This window comes from Acipenser ruthenus, chromosome 3, assembly GCF_902713425.1.
Source record: "Acipenser ruthenus chromosome 3, fAciRut3.2 maternal haplotype, whole genome shotgun sequence".
Lineage (NCBI taxonomy): Eukaryota > Metazoa > Chordata > Actinopteri > Acipenseriformes > Acipenseridae > Acipenser > Acipenser ruthenus.
The window spans coordinates 61,229,211-61,249,780 of NC_081191.1; the positions used below are offsets into that span (position 1 = coordinate 61,229,211).

Below are 20,570 nucleotides of genomic sequence, written 5' to 3' on the forward strand. Positions count from 1 at the left end.
ACATGATGGTGCTGTGCATACAGCAAAATATTACTGTTATTTATAATTTTGGATTTTCAACATAAGGATTTTTTAAAATGTTAAATGAATATTAATTTTGGCATCTGGGTGATAGCATTATGCAGTAATCAACAATAAAAGAACTGCTCTTAAAGTGGAGGCCGTCACCAGGAAATGTGACTGTGGACCTTTGGTTATTACTCACTACACAGATCTGTACCAGTGAACTGAAACACCACCAGTTTTAAAATGTTGGCTGGACGGCTTTACTTAATTCCATTGTTTTCCACTGCTCTATGAATGATCAGTTCTGCTCCTTTTTGGAGTAGTTTTATCATTTTAATGACTCAATCATACATTTTGTAATAAACTTGTAAGAAATGTTTTCCACCCCTTTATACAGCAGAACCAGTAATAAGGCACAGTTCATAGGTTACATCTGCAGTATGCATTTTCACTACCAAAATCTCTTCATTATGACTCCTGATTACAGTGTTTTAACATAAAGTAATTAAGTAATTGAACCTAAAATAATAATTCCATAAAGCTTAACTATTTTGCACTTCCATTAGCTACATAGGTCTCAAATGTGGAATTTTGTAAGAAACACGTTATAGAGAAATGTCACACGCACCTAGTCTCCTCGGAATATTCTTTCCTCTTTCTGAGCTCCACAATGCAGATGGCTGATATTTATATGATGGGTGTGGAGATCTTGTGGGTATTTCGGGAAGCGTTTTAATGCGGCAGTGCCCTTTTACCTCCTGCTCCATTTCATCTCAGCAGGTCATAGGACATTCCTAGCTAAAAGCATGTCAGTCAACAGGGGAAGCAGCTGATTGGTTATATACAGGAAATAAGCCATTAAAGGGGTGGGGACAATTTTACCCTCCAGGTGAAATGACCAAGCAAGTACAACACTATCTGAAATCATTAATATCAAATAAAGGTTTTAATTACCAAGGGAAGTACCAGTTGTCATGTTTTAAAGTGAAAATACCTGTTTAAAAAAACATGGGCTTCAAAACTGGACATTTGAGACATACACATCAAATGGAACTGCACAAAAAATTATTTTGTTACTTACTATCACTTAAAAAAATATGTACATTATTGCTAAAAAGGACTCAATGGTTTGTTGCCTTCGCTTTCTTATTTACTGTAAACACATTAGCTACCATTGCTGTTCAGTGGTTATATTTGAAGCCTTCACTTCACTTCCTTGTCGGGACATCTTGTTAGGCTGCTCTACCCTGAAAGAGAACAAGAGCAGTAATGACTCGATTTATAGGGAGAAAAGACCATTCAAGGGTAATAAACTTGTCACTTGTCAGTATGATCTGTAAAGCTATACTATGAGTAGGAAAACGTCATTTTTAATTATTTTCATTTTTCATAATAATGTGAAGCTTGATCTTAAGGTGTTGGCCACTGTACCTATTGTTGATCAGTATAGGTGTTTTTACAACGTTTATTAAAATGTTCTGGTTCTACTCATGCCTCTGGTTTTCATGTGCTGCACATTGTATTTCGAGGACAATCCTGTTGCTGTGAGATCAGTCTAGTTATACAAAACGTGCAAAACAAAAAAGTCAGTAGGTTGTAGTGCCACTATGGACAGCCACAGGACAGCACTGATTTGTGCTGATAAGTCTGACAAGAGGGATAGATGCTGTTCAAAAAGGGTGTCTGTAGATTTGGTGCTTACATAAAATGCCACCCCTGCCATTGCGCTAAATGATCCTGGACGAGGTGGTTTCTTGGATTTATTCTTCGTTGACTCTGTGCCTCGCTTGACTTTTTCACTCTGCAAGAAAACCAAGAACAATAATAGCCTTGTTCAAATTCTTCACTTTCTTTTAATGTATCCATGACTACACCAAACTCAGTTGTAAGGTATGTAGAAAAACAACACAAAAAAATATTTTAAAATTCATTCAGTTTTCTTGGGTGATAATATAAACTTATTTCAGCTGCAATAATTTGTTTCCAATAAAAATGATTAATTGTCCTACTTGTCAGTGTCTTTTTTAATCCCTGTTGTTCACTCGACATACAGAACCAAGAAATTTGCTGGACTTTGGGGCAGACCATTCAAACTTAGTAGCATAGACAAGACTGTTTTTTGGTATGCCTAAATTCTGTATTTAAATGTATTCTCTGTATTTATGATGCAATGAATGTTGGTAAAAAAAAAAAAAAATTGTCCACTAGGGAGAGTACTGTCCTTTTACCATACTGTGAAAACACAGGTCACGCTCTGAATAAATTATTAACTATGAATTGAAATACTGTTTCAGGCAATCAGAGGTACTGAAAACAGTATATATTTATTTTACCTTTCTAGGGGGCCTTGGAGTTCCAGAGACATTTAAATCTGATGCTTACAGTTGAACTTTTTTGGCGACCAAGTGCTGACCAAGTTTGCTGGTTTTGCCTAATTCTTTCAACCTTAGACAAATTATTAATAATAGAAGTCCACAGTCTAGTGGTGAGCCAATGTCTTTTTTCAGATCCATAGAATAATTTGTATATATTGTTACTTTGAAGTAGAATTTACATGTAAATTACCAAAGAAAAAAAAAAAAATATTGACCTTTATTTCCCACAGGAATTGGTTCCTTTCTTTATTTATACCTACAAGACCAACCTTCCAAACACACGGTCAAGAAATTCTCATTAAGTGTTATTTTGGAAATAGTAATTATCTACTTACAATTGATGTATGTCCTCTTCTCTTGTTTTTTTTGTGACCATGTAGCTTCTTTTTACCCTAAAATAGATTATATTATTACAGGAGTTTTAGTAGCAGTAGTAAAATGTAAAACAAATAAAAAAAAACCAAACATTATAATGTAATCCCTGTTGATAAAGAAGACATTTTTTGCACACTGCCTCATCCATTGGGATCTAGGGGTTGCCAGCCAATTACAAGAGTGAGTATTTGTAAACTAGAATCATATATTCAAGTATCATACTTTATATGAAAACCAGTGCAGGCACATGCAGAGGGTCCTCATAATAAGTAATAAGTGCACAGGAAGTGAAAGATTATAGTAAAATGGAACCCTAAACATATATAGGAGGCTAGGATTGAATAGTAAAATAAAAGTTTTGTGAATTTTCATGTTTTACATACACATATGTAAAACAACATGTGCTGAAAAACTATTAAAAATATGTGTGCTTTGATGTAAAACATATTTTTTGCCTTCTGTTTTATTTTAACATAACTTCCATGTTCTGCGGTATTGTAGCTAATCGTTAATTGAATACATTACCATGAATACATAAATAAATAAGTACAGGTTTGGTGCCGATTGATACAAAATCAAGGCAGTTCACAATGTTATGTATAACAGACTGTTATATAGTTAACTCGTAAAAGTATCCACTGGTCCTGTGGACCCAGAGCACTTTTATAATCCCCACTGTTGTTCTGTTATGTGCAGCCACTCGCTGTACCCTCTAGCAGTTTCATGTCAAGTTAGTGCTCTTGCTGGACTCGCTATGAGTTTCTGAACAGACTGGGTATTTGGGTCCAGGGGACCCAAGGATAGTACTTGTGTGACATTTCTTGATCAATCAAGCAATTCAGAATTCGTAGTTTTTGGAGCTACTCAAAAAAAAGTTGACCATGCATAGACTTGTTATCATTCTATCCCTAGTACGTAATATTTATTACTATGGGTTTGGGTTGTGGGTTTAGATTTATACTATGTATGAATGTTAAAGTAATTTATTTGAGAATGTGTTTGTGTTATAAGATTGCATGTATAGTTAAAATGTAATGATGGTGATGATCTTGTTAGATCCCAGCTGGTACCCACTAAGACAAAATTAAATGTGTGTTCCAAATCCCAGCTCTTGCTGGTCCCCAGTGGAACTTTCAGCAAAGGAGACAACAAGTTTGAGGCCTCTCTTTCAGTCAAATGAATTTATAAATGTTAATTACCACACAAATAAACTTCCAAAACATGAGCTTGAAATGTAAATAGACTAATATGCCACTTACAGCTTTTTTGCTGTAAGTTCTGGGTCACTTAAAACACAGCGACTTAGTTTTGTATTTCTTAATTTTGCCAAAGATCACTTTGTGTCTCTAAAAAAGTGATGCCAATTGACATTTTGATTTTCCTCATACACATGTAACTGTAAACAGTGAGATAATTTTAATTTAGTAAAATCAAATCAATCTACAGACTTCTCCAATTTTAAAAGGCATTCCTTAGTGTATTAAACAAAACACAAGATTATCCTACATACAGTACATATAATTATCCGTCATGAAACTGTATTAGCATAGAAATGGAATTACAGTGTTTTATTAACTGAAACCCTGCATGTCGATGGTTTAAATTGTGATACTCAAAGCTATGCCTTGCCTGGACTTGTAAAATCCATTTAGTAACAATTTCTGGAGTTTATACTCACAGCTGGATCAATCACTGGTGGTGTTACAGGATCTGTAGGGTCAATGGGAAATATGGGTAGCTCAGCCTAAAAATAAAGCAGACATCAGTTATGGTTATATGCATGGAATGATTGGATGCTACAAATTCTGTAATAAAACTTCATATTTTGCAATTAGGGTTTTTTATGAAAAAATATTTAATACAAACATATTTTGATGAGTTATTAATTGTGTATACATATATTTATTTATTTTATTCATTTAAATATAACATTCCAGCTGTAAGCTATATGTACATCTTCAGCCATTGTTTGAGTGAAGTGTAGAAAAAAAATGTCATTGTTTTTTTCACACAAAACTTAACATATTTAATATAGGAAAGCACACATTCAAAATAAACTGTGTTCTCCCCTTTACTGTTTGCCCCTAAATGCATTTAAGACCTTCACACATTCAAGAGTCAGCAACAGAAACATAATGTAGCCTGTCATATAAAAGAATGAATTAAGACAAAAAAATACAACATGCAGTAGGCATTGCTTTTTATTAAAATCACATATCTTCCAAATGTATTTGTTATTAATGTTTTTTTACATTCTTGAGATTACCTATTATTCTTCTACAATGTAAAAACAATACAGCCTATCGTTTATCCACCACAACAATGAAGAGCACTGGGCAGCAGTGTGGAGTAGTAGTTAGGGTCGTGGGTTCAATCCCAGGTGGGGGACACTGCTGCTGTACCCTTGAGCAAGGTACTTTACCTAGATTGCTTCAGTAAAAACCCAACTGTATAAATGGGTAATTGTATGTAAAAAAAAATAATGTGTAAAAAATAATGTAATTGTATGTAAAAATAACGTGCTATCTTGTAACAGTTGTAAGTCGCCCTGGATAAGGGCGTCTGCTAAGAAATAAATAATAATAATACTCCTATATGCTTCTAAATATGCAAATATCTGGGCAAGACAGAATTTGAAAAAATATTTTCTTCACTTCTGTGGTTTCCATGCTCTAACATGCAATTTTTTGTGCTGTGTTTTATGGCAAGATATCTTCAAATATTTAAAGATATTTCTAAATAATATTAAGATATCTAAAATAAATTTAGAGATATCTGGAAAAGAATTCCAGATATTTGAAATTCAATCTAAGATATCTTGAAATGACTTCCTATTCATTTAGAGATGTCGATAAATCATGTAGGTATCTCTAAATGAACAGGAAGTAATTTCAGGATATGATTTTGAGATATATGATCTCAGCTGGCGAACAGGCGAACGCTCACTCACAAGGAGTAGAGCATAACATATAACACATTACACTTGATTGTAAACAGCAAAAGCCCATCCTCTTCCCCAGTCCAAATCAAAGTCCATAAGTCCATTTCACATGGGTCCCTCGTTGCAGTTGCCCAACCACTACACTAATAATAATAATAATAATAATAATAATAATAATAATAATAATAATAATAAATAAAAAAGTGAAATGCTGTTGTGTTTTATTTCTTGATTGCACAATATACAAAAAGACACATTTGTAAACTTTCTTATGTTCTTATGTAAGGAGAAGGGTACGAGATCAGCTCACAATGAGAGCAGTCTTTGTATGTAATTTGTATACAATTATTGTTGCAGTAGGCATTTTATAAAAAATAGAAAATTATGCTTTAATAGTGTCAAAAATACAAAAATGAAATATGTCTAACACAGATAGGCCAATAAGTTAATTCATCCCTGGTGACACTGCTGCTGTAACCTGAACAGCTATTGTCTAACTTAGCTCTATAATAGGTGCATCTTTTATCATGGTGCACCTGCTACTATTTGTACAGTTGCGGGACTGCAGCCAAAAATGTAAACATACCACCGAGCTTGGGAATAAATCTGAGTTGAATTGGTGTTCTGAAAAAATATAGCATTACATGTGCCCACGTGTTACTACAACTGTTTAAATAACATACCTATAATTTTTCTTTTCATTGTTAACATCCTGACAACTTTTTACACTTATAACTAAAATCAGTTTCAAAGCACTTTTCAAAATGGCCGCTCTAGTGCACTGATAGTGTAAGAATTATTGCCCACATTGTCAAACAGGTAATACGGCAGTAACGAACTGTGCCTGGATTTGTAAAATCCATTTACACTACTACCATACCATTTCTGGAGTTTATACTTACAGCTGAATGCAATCCTGGAAGGACTGGCAGTGATGCAGTCACATATTCACTGGGAACTATGGATGCCTGAACATAAAATAAAATATACATCAGTTACGGTTATATTAATAGAATGATTTGTTGACAGCAACTTGGATGTGATGAATATAAATGATGGTGATATTGTTTATTTTGTGGCAATAATAAAATAATGAATAACACAATAGGGGGAGCATAGGGATAGGTTTTCAGTTTGATATTGTCTTTAAAATTCAACAGAATTGTTTATATGGAGCAGCTTGGGCTTTGGCAGTAGCAGAAAAGTGAGCAACTATATGTGGTGGGTTATGAGGCAACAAGCACTCCATTAGATACAAACAATACCCACAGGAGAAAACATTCCAGGTCGATATTTCCTTTTATTCTTTCTATGCATCTGCATGCCTCGCTTTGTTTTTCCACTCTAAAAAAGAAAATACAAGTTGTGAATACTTTAGGCGTGTTTTTTCTTTTTTTTTTTCTAAATATCAACGAAAGAATGATTGGTGGCACCTAATAGGCACCAACAATCAGAAGGTTCATCTATACAACTGCTTTTTTCTGCAGACATTCATGTCCTGATGTAATTGAATAAACTATTCTGACTGTACTTTGTAGCTTTAGAGTACATTGTGCATTAATGTCAATCTACATTAATGACTTAGATTCTGGTATAGTAAGCTTGTTAAATTTGCAGACAACACAAAAATAGGAGGAGTGGCAAACACTGTGCAGTAGCAAAGGTCATTCAAAAAGATCTAGACAGGATTCAGAACTGGGCAGACACATGGCAAATTACATTTAATATAGAAAAGTGTAAAGTTTACATTATAAATACCATATGGGAGATACTGAAATGACAAAGCTGTTTTAAATACCAGCTTTGTCATGAACAAAAACATGAAGCAGTGTAAAGCAATACTTGTGAGTTATCCATCAAATTATAAATTGGTTATATTCTTAGTGTATACTCTGTAAAGTGAAATGGCATCTGACAACCATACAGTGGTTACAGAAAATATACTATTTACAACATGTATCTATTACCAGCTATGCATTTAGTTGTTTTGTGTTACTGGTACTAGTGTATAAAGTTAAGTACTAAACTGTCCCCCAGATTTCAATGACTTATAAAAAATGAAATAAGAACAGAGCTCCAGGCCTCTTGTCCCTGAGCAGGCACCATAATTCAGTGCATCAGAGGTATTTTAAAGATCCAAACACATGGACAAGGTTCACAGTGTCAGGATAATAATTGGTTATTGTGAACTTTTTATTTTACAAAAAAATAAACACATTTGTAAAATTACCACCTTTATTGATTGTCTTTAGATTTACATAAAATTTGTATACTGTGGAGCTTCTGGCACATATGAATTGTAAGAAAATACACTCTTCCACACAAACCTGCATGGCTCCTCCGGTTCTCCCATGATTAAGATTGCAAGACACATAGAGAAGTTCTTCATTATTAACTGCTGAAACAAATGCACTGCAGTCCCCCATTACCTATTTTTGACAAAATAAACAATAATAAGAATGCATACACAAGCCGTAGACAATATCCTGTTTATCAGCGTCAGTTTTACAAGAAGTATATATTTATCACAAAAAAATCTATTTACAGTAACGTTTAACATAACATATGTAGTACAATTCAATGTACTGCCCAGTGGAGTACAAATATTGATTTAAATAAATCTTCATATGTTACAAATTTCACTGGTAATGATTTCATGAAAAGGATTTAGTGATTAATGTGGACGATACTGTAGTCCATTGGTGATGTGGGACCTACCATTGGTTATTTTAAGTGTTAGTGTTAAAATATTAATTTGCAAATCTTAATAGAAGAATGTGTCATACTTACCGCGTTCAAGCCATACTTGACTGGGCACATCCTTGTGTTTGAATGTGCCTTCCTGCATTTTGTCTCTCCAATTTGAAACTTTACTAAGAAAGAATCTGGCTCTGAGAGAAACTGTGAATCAAAATGATAAAAAAAAAAAATCATACTATTTTTTGTCCTTGAACTAACTGAAGTACTACAAAAAAAGTTGTGATTATGAAAGAGGCTGTATTTAAAAGGGTGGGATGCATATGCATAATGTGTTAACAAAAACAGAATCTACAATACATGGTGATAATTATGTATCTGAAGACCTACAGAATTATCATGACTCAAGTACTGCAAAGACGGCATTATTAAAAATGTATTTCCTTTGACCTGCAAAATCCAAGTAGGCCCTTAGATGGAACTACAGTCAATTCTTGTTAAAACAAACTTGAATTAGATGAATTTCCTGAGAGTATGAATTTTCTTCAAGGTTCCGGTAAAATGTAGCCGTCGCTTATTGTAAATTACTTCTTATAATACGAATTCACTTAAAACAAATTTCCTGTCAGTGCGATTAATTTGGAGCTGTCTCAAGGAAGAAAAATGTGAATACAACTAAATGCTCTAGTTCGAACCGCTGAGTGAAAAGGATATTGGGAAATGTATTAACTTTCATCCACATTAGCACCTCTGTACTATATTTTAGTGCTGTTTGGGGACTATAGATCCTGTGATGCATTTCGAGTTGCCATAGTGCTCACTGCAAAATGTGCACTATCATTGCAGACGAAAGTGGAGGTGTTGAAAGCAGTGAATGATGCACCACCATACAAGAAAAACACTCTGTCCACCCTTCTAAAAAAAACAGGATACATGAATGCAGGTTTGTGAACAGCAAACTGTGGATGCAAGTCGTCAATGTTTCTGATTTCCTCAATACCCTGATGCTGAGGACGCCTTGTTTTTGTGGTTTAAAAATGTAATCAGAATAGTACATGCAGTTTCAAGTGCAGTTCACTTACAGCAGTTTTTTCAATTACACGCACAGTACTTTTAAATGTATAATGCTTTTCATTGTTCTGTAATTTAAATTGTACTTCAGTGTTACTGTAACTTCAATAGAAACTGACAGCATGCAGTTGGCTTTAGATTCCTGATAATACTAATTACTTTTTTTTTTTTTTGCTGGTCCCTTGAAATCTGTATTTATGAGGATTGACTGTAATTGGACAATTCTGGGCATGGGGACCCACCACCAATATTGATAATTTTAACTGTCCATGATACTACTTCTAGAGACCTTGTGATTCTAACACAGTGGTTTTCAACCTTTTTCTAAAACTGTACACCTTCTGTCTGAAGGTTTCAGCTCAAGTACCCCTTTACAATTTTCATTCTATTGAATGGTACCAAGGTTGCAATAAAAGGCAGAATAATGTGATTAACTTTTTTCCCCCACTTATTTAATATCTAATTTGTGTCACAACAGTCTGGGACTGACAAACTGCTGGTTTAGGACCAAATACCAAACAGTAATTCTTAAAACTTTAGAAGTATCCCGAGGGGTACACAAACCCTGTCTAGATACAGTAACCCCTGCACCAGCATATCCAAGCTATTACTGGCGAAGCAGGAGGCACCACTCATGGCAGTAGGGAGCTTGTTTGCCTGAATTATGTTGCTTTGGTTTCATATTATCTCAGAGGGGAAAACAGGTTGAATGTTGATTCTATAAAATTGCTTTATTTTATGCTTATAGATTCCCAAAGCGTCGTTTCTCAACTTAATTATAAAAAGGCTATACAATCATAAAACTTTTCATTATTGAGAACAATAATGGTGTAGAAATGGGATCCATTGAGCAAAGCAGCACTGAAATACAGCATTTTTATAGTCAAACCATTGTTACAGCTAGGTAAAAGTAATGTAGTGTGGCAGGGGTACACCTTTTGTACTGCCAGCAGCTAAACTAACTTGGTGGTTTGGTTGCTGGAGGTATTCTCATCAGTACTTGTTTTTGGCTGCTGTATGCTATATATATATTTTTTTAATAATTAATTATTGCACATGACATGCTAATTTGTGTAAATTCATGTAAATTACATTTTCCTACGTAGGGAACTGTACTGTACCTCTACTTTTATAAAGCTTATACTAACTGCAGTGTTACTCCCTGGAATCCGAAGGAAAATGTCTAGATTAGAATTAAAAAAATGAAAACATTCTATTTTCTGTCATTTGATTGGTCCAACTTAGAATGTGTACATAATGTAAATTCTCTCTCTCTCTCTCTCTCTCTCTCTCTCTCTCTCTCTATATATATATATATATATATATATATATATATATATATATATATATATATATATATATATTAAACATGTACTTAAACATGCTTTTGACCCAAATGGCTTTCGTCTGAGTGTTCTTGGAGACTGAACTTTTTTGACATTATGACAATTAACTCCCTAATGGGAAAAGCAATAAAACATATTCAAGTTAAAACACCCCTTTAAAATGTACTGGTAGAAAAAAACAGAGTCAAATATTTGTTTCTGTTTTGTCTTTTACAAACTTCACACTTAGAAATCACCCAGCAGTTACCCCCCTCCCTCCCTCCCTCCCTCCCTCCTCCCTTTGGCATTTCTTCATTTAACCACCAAAGTGGACCCCTGGATCTAGAGCGTTGATATTCTTACTTTCTGGATGCCTACCCAAAACCCGAATGACTGCTTCTGGAAGCGAGTCTAGGTTACACCATTACAATACAAAAATACATTACTGGTATGTTAAACTTAAAATAAACAACAACGGTTTGGACAAATTAGATCAACTATACAAAGTCTACAAATATCTTAAAAAATAAATATATAATAATCTAGCATCTATAAAAGAGTAAAATGCCTTACCTCTGAATCTACGGTGTTCACTTTTATACAGTCAAACCAATGTTTGTGTGTATTTTCCACATTGTATTCTTTCACTGCTGAGATGATCACTTTGTCTGAACACTGAAAGGCAATAACAAGCAGGCTACTCTGTAAACAGAGCAGTACTGCTAGGATCTGTTCCATAGTGAATTGCTGCTGAAAGGCAGTTCAGGTTGGTGTTTTATACTTTAGAGATAATGAAGTCCAGATTTGAAAAGAAAGGTCTTGGAATTTACGGAATGCAAGTCCTACAGAAATAAACACAGGCTTAATCATTACCATTCTGACCTTTGCCTTAGTAGTAGAGTTTTGTGCCATAATGTCAGCCAATAGTAGGAAATAAAGAAAATACAGAGCTGTGGCAAAGTGGTTGATTGGGTACAGGGGCAGGAGTGATGCAGTGCGTAATTAAGCAGACAGAGAGGTTTGTAATCCAGTTTGGAAAAAGGTTTTATTTTATATCCAGGTCTGGTGACCAAATAATAATCCCCGGCAATACACAGCAATGTGTGCATGGAATAAATACCAACAGTCCCAAATAATAAACACAAATATCCGTCCCACAATATACTAACATGGTCACCAGTCATTCATGTGTGCAGTAGTGCTGTGGTGGGCAATACAGGTTTAAACGTGACAGTCGTGCAGTGCTGTTCCGAGTTTTGTGGTGGCCCTTGACGACAGCTCCGGAACGTGTTAGCCGTCTAATAATAACAAACAAGAGAATTATAGACAAACAAACAAAACACTAACGATACGTCTTATCACTGGGTCTCTTACGGGTCCTTTCAGGTTCAATAACATAAACCAAAGCGAAGGAAAAGATTGCGTCTCTCCCCTTGGTAAACGAGTGTAGCCGCCCCTCCAATCTGCGACTGCCACATCATTTCCCTTCCTGGTCGATGAGTTAATGCACCGGAATTCCGCCCCCTTTCTAGCTGGCCGACTTCCCTTGAGTCCTGGGAAAGAACTGTTGAGCCAACCCGTCCAAGGAACTCTGTTCTCGCTGCTTAGTGTCCTCACAGGTCGGGAGGAAGATTTACTACCAAGAATCATTGTATTTCTGTCACAAGAACATATCTTTAATACTAGCACCAAAACACACTTCACTAAGTAACTTTTAAATGGGTTCTGTTTGTTCTCAACAATCTTGAGAGAAAGAAATAACGGAAATGGCTTAGTGACACGCTGGAAATGTTTTTATTGCTAAGTTGCCAACTTTTAAGTGTTACTGTTGAGCTCTTACACCCCCAAAACTCTCCTACAAAACATCAAAGTTCTCTGTTATTGACTAAGGGGCCTTCACAACAATACACTGAAGCTTCATGACTGCAGCTCCCTCTCTTGTTAGTTATGTGGCACTGCTTGTCTTTTTGTAGCATGCAGATTATCAATTCTAAAATTACAACAAAAAAGTGTCAACATCACGATGTGGGGTCAAAAGAATAAACTGTAAGTGAGTGGCTCTGCTGGTGTTGTGCAGATTTGTGTACTGGCTGTGCTTAGCTTGCAATTTTTTTCATTATCCTGGCTTTCCTGCACATTAAGGGAACTAATTCACAATGGCTTTTTTAGTTCCTAAGTGAAAATAGGACTCCCACAGACTCCCACTTCAGTTCTCCTGAGCTATTTGGGGAAGTTGCAGGATGTGAGAAAATCACTCAACATTCTAAATTAAAATAGAAGAGAATTTTAAATAACTTTGCATGTATGTCAGAGGAGTGTAGAAATTGTGATAGATGTAATAGGATGATCGCATGAATGCAGAAAGGCAGTAAACAAGCAGGCTACTCTGTAAACAGCAGTACTGCTAGGATTCGTTCCATAGTGAAATGCTGCTAAAAGGCTGTTCCGTTTGTGTTTTTTACTTTAGGGATAATGCAGTCCAGATGTGAAATGAAAGGTCTTGGAATGCAAGAAGTAAACACAGGCTCACTAACCAAACAACTGTGTTTAAAAAAAGGTGTTTCTTAATTGTCACATGAACCATTCTGACCTTTGCCGAAGTGCTGTTAATGGAAACCAATAGCAGGAAATTAAAGAAATACAGAATTATCCTTACTTTCCAATATCCCTTTAATATTGGCTCAAAAACACAATTTGCATTTATGTTAGAGAAATGGCATGTAGAAATTGTGATAGATGTAATGGCTTAAAAGTTAGAATTGATGAATACTACTATAATTAAGTATACAACTAAGTGGCAACAACATACTTAATCATGGAGAATAGGAACATGTAATGTTGTATATGAAACCAAAGAAGGACATTTTTAAGCTTGGTTAGGCATTGCTGTTTACTATGTGTGGCATGAGACTGCTTGGTATATTAAAAATTGAAATGCCAAAAGGACAGTGCCCAAGGTCAAGGAACACTGCTCTGAACTGATTGGCCAAGTTTCTAGAGTCTAAGGAGCATATTGTTTGTCTCAAAGAATCAAATGTTTTTTATTAGAAGAACACAACATAAATTCAGCTTTAGATGGAAAACGACAGTGAAATGAAGTGCTTTTTCAAAAGCCGGAAAAAGAAATGTCAACCAAAGGTTTTCACAAGCCTTGGGTTATTCTGTGGAACAAATGGAAGGCCCTGAAACAGAGGTACATACAGAAAAGACAGAACCTCTCTCGCAGCAGTGCTGGAAGAATAAGATCATTCTGTTACTACGACGAGATGGATAAACTCCTTGGACACAGGCCCATAGTTGCATCATTTGCATCAAACATCAACAGCTCAAGCAGTATTAGTATTTATTGTGCTCTTAAAATTCATGAACACATCTGACTGCATACACATGTTTATGCCCTGCTCTGTACCATTTCTAAAATCTATATTAAGAAATATGCTATGTCATATTACAGGAAATCAAAATGCTTGCTTTCAAATTTCAAGTGTAATGTGTAACATCCTGTCTAAGCATGTATACCTAGAACAGTCTATTTATGACAGCTAGGCATTTCTTTCTTGATTACAGCATACCTGGTCTCTGAATCTCTCACGTAAGCAGCTTCCTGCTAATGTACAATACCAAATGCCCCACACCCTCTAGGGGTGTCATGGGGGGGGGAGGATGATATGTTTTGGGCAAGCACCTGGGGCCCACACATACAGTAATAAAATTTGAAATATGAGTAAATGTATTATTTCTGTGCCAGCTGTACTACTCAAGCCGCCTTTAGGACTAGAAACGTTTTGTAACTAAACTATATGCATGCAGTGCAGTGAAACTTTTCAGATCTCCGCCCTTTTTTCCCTTTTCCTGCTTGCATCTTAAATGTGCAAATTAAAGACATCCTATAATTGGCACATTTACTTTCCAACAATCAAGACTTTAATTTGACAAGCGCTAACAGGGCAAGGAGCCCTGTACAGGGATTTTGTTTATTTTTAGAACGGGGTTTCCCCCTCCGCCCCTGTGCAGTTTATTTTGTATTTGTGGTTTATTATTGTTATGATTTATTATTGTATTTATATGACGGCGAAGCACCGTGGGTATTGTTTTTGTATTTATTTATTGTTTATAAATATGACGGCATGGCCTTGCATTTTTTGTTTGTTATTGTTTTATTTAAAATGTGTTCTGGCAGAGGCGAGAGTGGGTACTCGTCCTCTGCCAGGAATAATTAAAAAACCTCGTGCAGAAGGTGGCCATCTCCCGAATTAATTAAGTGATTAATTTGTTGCTAATCGGGAGATGGTCACCTGCATATAAGCCTGCAGCTCTCTGCACTCTGGGTGGGTGGGTGTGTGTTAGGAGCGACAGAAAACAAAACTTAAAAATTAAACCCAAAGGATCAGTGAAGGCTACTGCCCAGCCTCATCGTGTTGTTTGTGTTCGAGATTTTGTTTTTGTTTGAACTTTTATTTTGCTGTGAGCACTGTGTTTTGTGTTTGAACTTTTTATTTTATTTTTGTATTTAAATAAAATGGCGCAAGCGCCTTGAACTGCAGTACTGCCTGGTGTCAGAGTGTTTCCCTTCCTTCTGGCCTGACGTCACGACTCAGCCACCCTGTCACACAAGCGTTTTGTCGAGCCTCAATAACGTCTATTAACATAACGCCTGAACACCTATTATAATTATATGATTTTAAACAGTCAAAAATGAAACCTGTCGAACCTCTGGAACCTCCAAATAAAATGAAACTCAGATCTGGATGTCAAAAACAGAAGGAAAAGACAACAAAACAATAAAATAAAAAAACTGCAATAAGTAAACTGTCACATTTTCTATATAAATTTTAAAAATATTATTTCTGTAAAGTTTGTGTTCTGTTTTCTGTTAATTATGTACAAAGTAAGCTACCGGTACATTAAAAAAGAAAATGAGCTAAAATCATATAGTTTTAATTAAATATATATATATATATTGTAAACGATCGTTGCTCACACGGGTTCGTGCCCCTTTAAAATTACGACCCAGAACACAGGAATGGATTTTTCAAGCGCGTTTGCGCAATTTTTTAATAAACAAAAACACAACAAATACAAAAATCAAAATAACACCTAGCTCCTCTTGAGCACTAACTCGACTTGCAGGAACACCCTGACTAACGCGGGACAGCTATGCTGTTTACCCGTCTTCACAAACACACTGATTTACAAACAGCACTTACTTTCTCTTCTCTTATTTGGCTACCCGGAGACAGCGCACCTACTGCCTCCTTCCACTCAGCAGCCCCGAGCAAACTGCTTGCACTCCTTTTAAACTCCCGCACCTGGGCTTAATTTCTAATAACGCCCAGGTGCGGAAGACAATTAATAATCAAACAATTAAACAAATCAAAACGGTGCATTCTCACAAGTTTTTTCTTTGCAGGGAGGTTTTAACCCCCTCCCTGCCGACTCTCACAACCCGCTATCTTACATATCCCCCCCCTTGTCTTTCCAAGACACCGGCCATGAGACGGCCACCTCCTCCCCTAAAACACAACCACCCACCCTCGAGTCCATAAATGTCAATTTTCGCCCTCTTCCACGGGCGAACTCGAGGGTGGATCGGTCCACGTCCTGGGTCAGCCAGGTAGGGACCGCGCACCAGCGACGAGGGACCCCACCGGTTCGTCAGGGGCGACCGGCACGACAACCGGGGCACTGGAGGCTGCAGTAGCGGGCAGAGGTCTGCAGCTGGGACCCAGTGCAGCGACGTCCGGTCAGCAAGGGGGAGCGACGTAGCGACCAGGGGGAGCGTACGCGACGTCTGGGAGCAGCACAGCGACGTCTTAATGTCCGGGAGGAGCGGAGCAGGGGACCAGGTGGAGAACTGTGCCCGATCCTGCCGACTCCTGGGCTCCAGGTCAAGTGAAGGGAGGTCCAGGCTAACCGACAGGGTGTCCAGGAGCAAGGGGTGAGGGACTGGACGCAGCGACACCGGACTGGACCGTAGGGGTGGTGGTCGGGGCTGTGGTGGAGGTACGCTCGACACCCCCTCCCTAGGCTCCGGAAGCGGCAGCTCCTCCCCTCTGGGCTCTGGCAGCGGCAGCTCCTCCCCTCTGGGCTCCGGCAGCGGCAGCTCCTCCCCTCTGGGCTCTGGCAGCGGCAGCTCCTCCCCTCTGGGCTCCGGCAGCGGCAGCTCCTCCCCTCTGGGCTCTGGCAGCGGCAGCTCCTCCCCTCTGGGCTCTGGCAGCGGCAGCTCCTCCCCTCTGGGCTCTGGCAGCGGCAGCTCCTCCCCTCTGGGCTCTGGCAGCGGCAGCTCCTCCCCTCTGGGCTCCGGCAGCGGCAGCTCCTCCCCTCTGGGCTCTGGCAGCGGCAGCTCCTCCCCTTCTGGCACTCGGGACGGCTGCTCTACCTCCCATTTCTGGAGCAGCCGGTCCAGCTCTGTAGGCTCTGGCTCCGGTAGCCCTAGCTCCACTCTCCACTTCTTGTTTTGCTCTTCCTGAGCAGCTGTATTTCTTTTGATCTTCTCGATCAGTTCTTGAAAATCCATTTTTCTGGGTCTTAGGGGCGCCCACACTTTCTGCCACCAAATGTAAACGATCGTTGCTCACACGGGTTCGTGCCCCTTTAAAATTACGACCCAGAACACAGGAATGGATTTTTCAAGCGCGTTTGCGCAATTTTTTAATAAACAAAAACACAACAAATACAAAAATCAAAATAACACCTAGCTCCTCTTGAGCACTAACTCGACTTGCAGGAACACCCTGACTAACGCGGGACAGCTATGCTGTTTACCCGTCTTCACAAACACACTGATTTACAAACAGCACTTACTTTCTCTTCTCTTATTTGGCTACCCGGAGACAGCGCACCTACTGCCTCCTTCCACTCAGCAGCCCCGAGCAAACTGCTTGCACTCCTTTTAAACTCCCGCACCTGGGCTTAATTTCTAATAACGCCCAGGTGCGGAAGACAATTAATAATCAAACAATTAAACAAATCAAAACGGTGCATTCTCACAAGTTTTTTCTTTGCAGGGAGGTTTTAACCCCCTCCCTGCCGACTCTCACAACCCGCTATCTTACAATATATATTTACTATTTTCAGATTGTACTGTGCGCTACAGGTATTGATTTGATTTGTGTATAGGCCAACTGCAAAGATTTGTTCCTTTTTTTTTTTTTTGATCAGACAACTCATGTCTCCAGAAATGTCTGGTTTAGTGAAGGACTACTGATTATGAAAACCTTTTTGATAGAAAAATATTTTTGATTTGGAGTGGGGGGGAGCCCACTGGAGGTCCATTGCCCAGTGCCCACAAAAACCTGCCGCCGGCCCTGATAATAGCCATTTTAACTAATTAAGACGTTACTCAGTTGAAGAGTGGAACGAAAAGCTAAACTCGTGCCACCAGTAGTTTTAATTTTCTTTTTGAGCTGGTACAACTCTAAAAGGATACTTGCTATTACTTCAAGATTACTAACAATCATCAAGGTAGTCATCACTCTTCCAGTAACCACTGCAAGCAATGAGCGTCTGTTTTCTGTTCTAAGGTTGGTTAAAACCTATTTACGAACTTCCATGACCAAGCCTCATCTGAGTGATCTGCTTGTAATGGCAACTGAAAAATCATTGGTAAAAAAAACTTGATTTTGATGACCTGGTTGATATCTTTGCAAAAATAAAGCTTAGATGATATCTGCTGCTCACTAGGTTTATTCATGCATTTTTTTTTTAAGTTTGTTGCAGAATATTATTATTATTATTATGGAGAGTGGGCCGCTAAATGAATTCTTTGCCCACCAAGCCTTTTGTGAAGTGACGCCCCTGTGCCCTCTACCTCCTGGGAAAGATCTGTGCATCCCTAGTCCGACTACGTCAGAGGCATCAGTCTGCGGGATAAAATGTATGAATCAGGCTCAATTTATGTATTAATTTATTTCAGTTTTAGGGCCAATTTAAAAACCTGTCCCCTCTCAAATGTGCGCAATGTGCCTCTTTACATTTTAGAAATGTTTGTTTTTCATTTGGGGGTTGGAATTTTTTTTTAAAAAGGCGGGTAAAGGTAAATGTGTACAATGCGGGAGGCTGAAATTCAAATGTGGATGTCTGCACCTGGCAACAACGATATAAGTTCATAGTGTTTGTTTCTCTCGCTACAAAAGAAAACCCAAAAAGAAGTAAAGGACATAAAAGTTATATATTTTTTTTTTTTGTTAAACAACATTGCTTTGTTCTATTGAATGCAATGCTACTACTAGTCCGTAGAAAGAATCTATGAACAGGTTTGTAAAAAAAAAATTAAAATTGTTTTTGTTTGTGGATGTTATATTATGCACTTGCTAATGCTTTTGTACTTTACTGCCTGGGACTGAAGCTTTTTTTTATATCTGTGATCCATTTTGTGTTCTATGTTCCCACGGATATTTGAATGTTAATTAAAATGATCATTAACAACAGTGAGATTTAATTATTATCACTTGCATGTGATTTCTGTCGTATGGTACTATGGCAAGCCAAATTATCATTTAGAGATATCTCTAATTCATTTATAGATATCTCTAAATACTTGAAGATATCTCTAAATCATTTCCAGATATCTCTAAATATTTGAAGATATCTTCAAATATTTAGAGATATCTCTATCTCTAAAGTTATTTAGAGATATCTCTAAATGAACAGGAAGTTATTTGAAGATATCTTCAAATGATTTAGAGATATCTTTAAAATCCACATTTTAAGATATCTCTAAATGACAGTTTGGCGTGCCGTGCTAGCACAATCCATATGGTTTCCATAGTATTTAAAGATATCAGTAAATCAATTTGAGATATCTTTATTGCTGGGCTTGTTTGTATCCGAATATCTCATAGGGAGCTCAAAGCAACCCATGAACACAGTCTCAACTGGGCTGACGGACCACCTTGTAGTGTATGAACTATCCTTAAGAGTGAAGAAAATATAAACCGTGTTCACAGCACTGTATTGGTGCATAACCGTAACTGTATAAAAATATATATATAGGCTATGTAATAACTGCAGACAGATGGACACAGTGATGACGTTTCTCACATTTCTATATTGCAGCTCCACATTCGGGAGAATATATATTTGTCCCTCTATAATGAATTATAATGTGCAACACCAATCACGCTGAATATAAAAGCTTTTTTTTTTTAATGCAATTCTCAAGTCTGCAAATCATAAAAGTATCTAATTTTGGTTTGAAACAGGGAAATGAATGGTTAACATGGACAGGCATAATGGAAAATACAGTACAGTGACTGCATCTGTATTTGTCACCTTATTTTTTAAATTTTTTGTGCAAACTCCATGGCCGAACATGTATTTAAGAAAAATAAAACCGTGCTCAGTTCTTCTCAGTGCTGTGAAAGAACGGGCTGGAAATGTCCCCTCCATGCTCTGCTCCAGCAACTACCCCGTTCCGCTCCCCTGCTCCATATACAATTGGCTATATATATATGAGTGTGTCTACTTGTCAGGAGCTACTTTTAAACCAACTACCAGTAGCTTATGAAAGGCCATCTGGGTCAAAAACGTGTGCTGTTAGTACACGTTTCAAATAAATTACTACGTGTAGTACTGCGATACACTACGTACTATTTTTACTACACTTACAAATTTGGTCCAATCATGAATTGAAAGAAAATAGTACGTGCACTAAATGATCCAAGGAAGTCGCCTCACATTTTCCATGCTCTTCCAAAAGTGATCAGGGAATCTGAGCCTTTGAATATTTTTTATAATATTCAAAGGCTGATTGTCCCTTATTGTTTTATTTAAGCAAAA

At 37.3% G+C, this 20,570-nt stretch overlaps 1 protein-coding gene across 1 annotated transcript; it reads right to left on the reverse strand.

Moving 5' to 3' along the window:
- Nucleotides 1-925: 925 nt before the first annotated feature.
- Nucleotides 926-11,553, reverse strand: LOC117394295 (uncharacterized). Its single transcript, XM_033992422.2, has 9 exons — nt 11,364-11,553; nt 8,488-8,598; nt 8,025-8,126; nt 6,967-7,041; nt 6,600-6,665; nt 4,435-4,500; nt 2,717-2,773; nt 1,709-1,807; nt 926-1,253 (listed from the first exon to the last, which is right to left on the reverse strand). Exons 1-9 carry the CDS (start codon nt 11,526-11,528, stop codon nt 1,239-1,241), a joined length of 756 nt encoding a protein of 251 aa, XP_033848313.1. The 5' UTR covers nt 11,529-11,553; the 3' UTR covers nt 926-1,238.
- Nucleotides 11,554-20,570: the final 9,017 nt, after the last annotated feature.

What these genes read in the sequence shown, in the direction of transcription:
- LOC117394295 (XM_033992422.2), bottom strand. Translation starts at nt 11,528, where the DNA reads ATGGAACAGATCCTAGCAGTACTGCTCTGTTTACAGAGTAGCCTGCTT. An exon ending in TCAAGTATGGCTTGAACGCG is followed by an intron (nt 8,127 to 8,487) that starts GTAAGTATGACA and finishes TGTCAAAAATAG; the next exon opens with GTAATGGGGGACTGCAGTGC. An exon ending in TTCCAGGATTGCATTCAGCT is followed by an intron (nt 4,501 to 6,599) that starts GTAAGTATAAAC and finishes CTTTATTTTTAG; the next exon opens with GCTGAGCTACCCATATTTCC.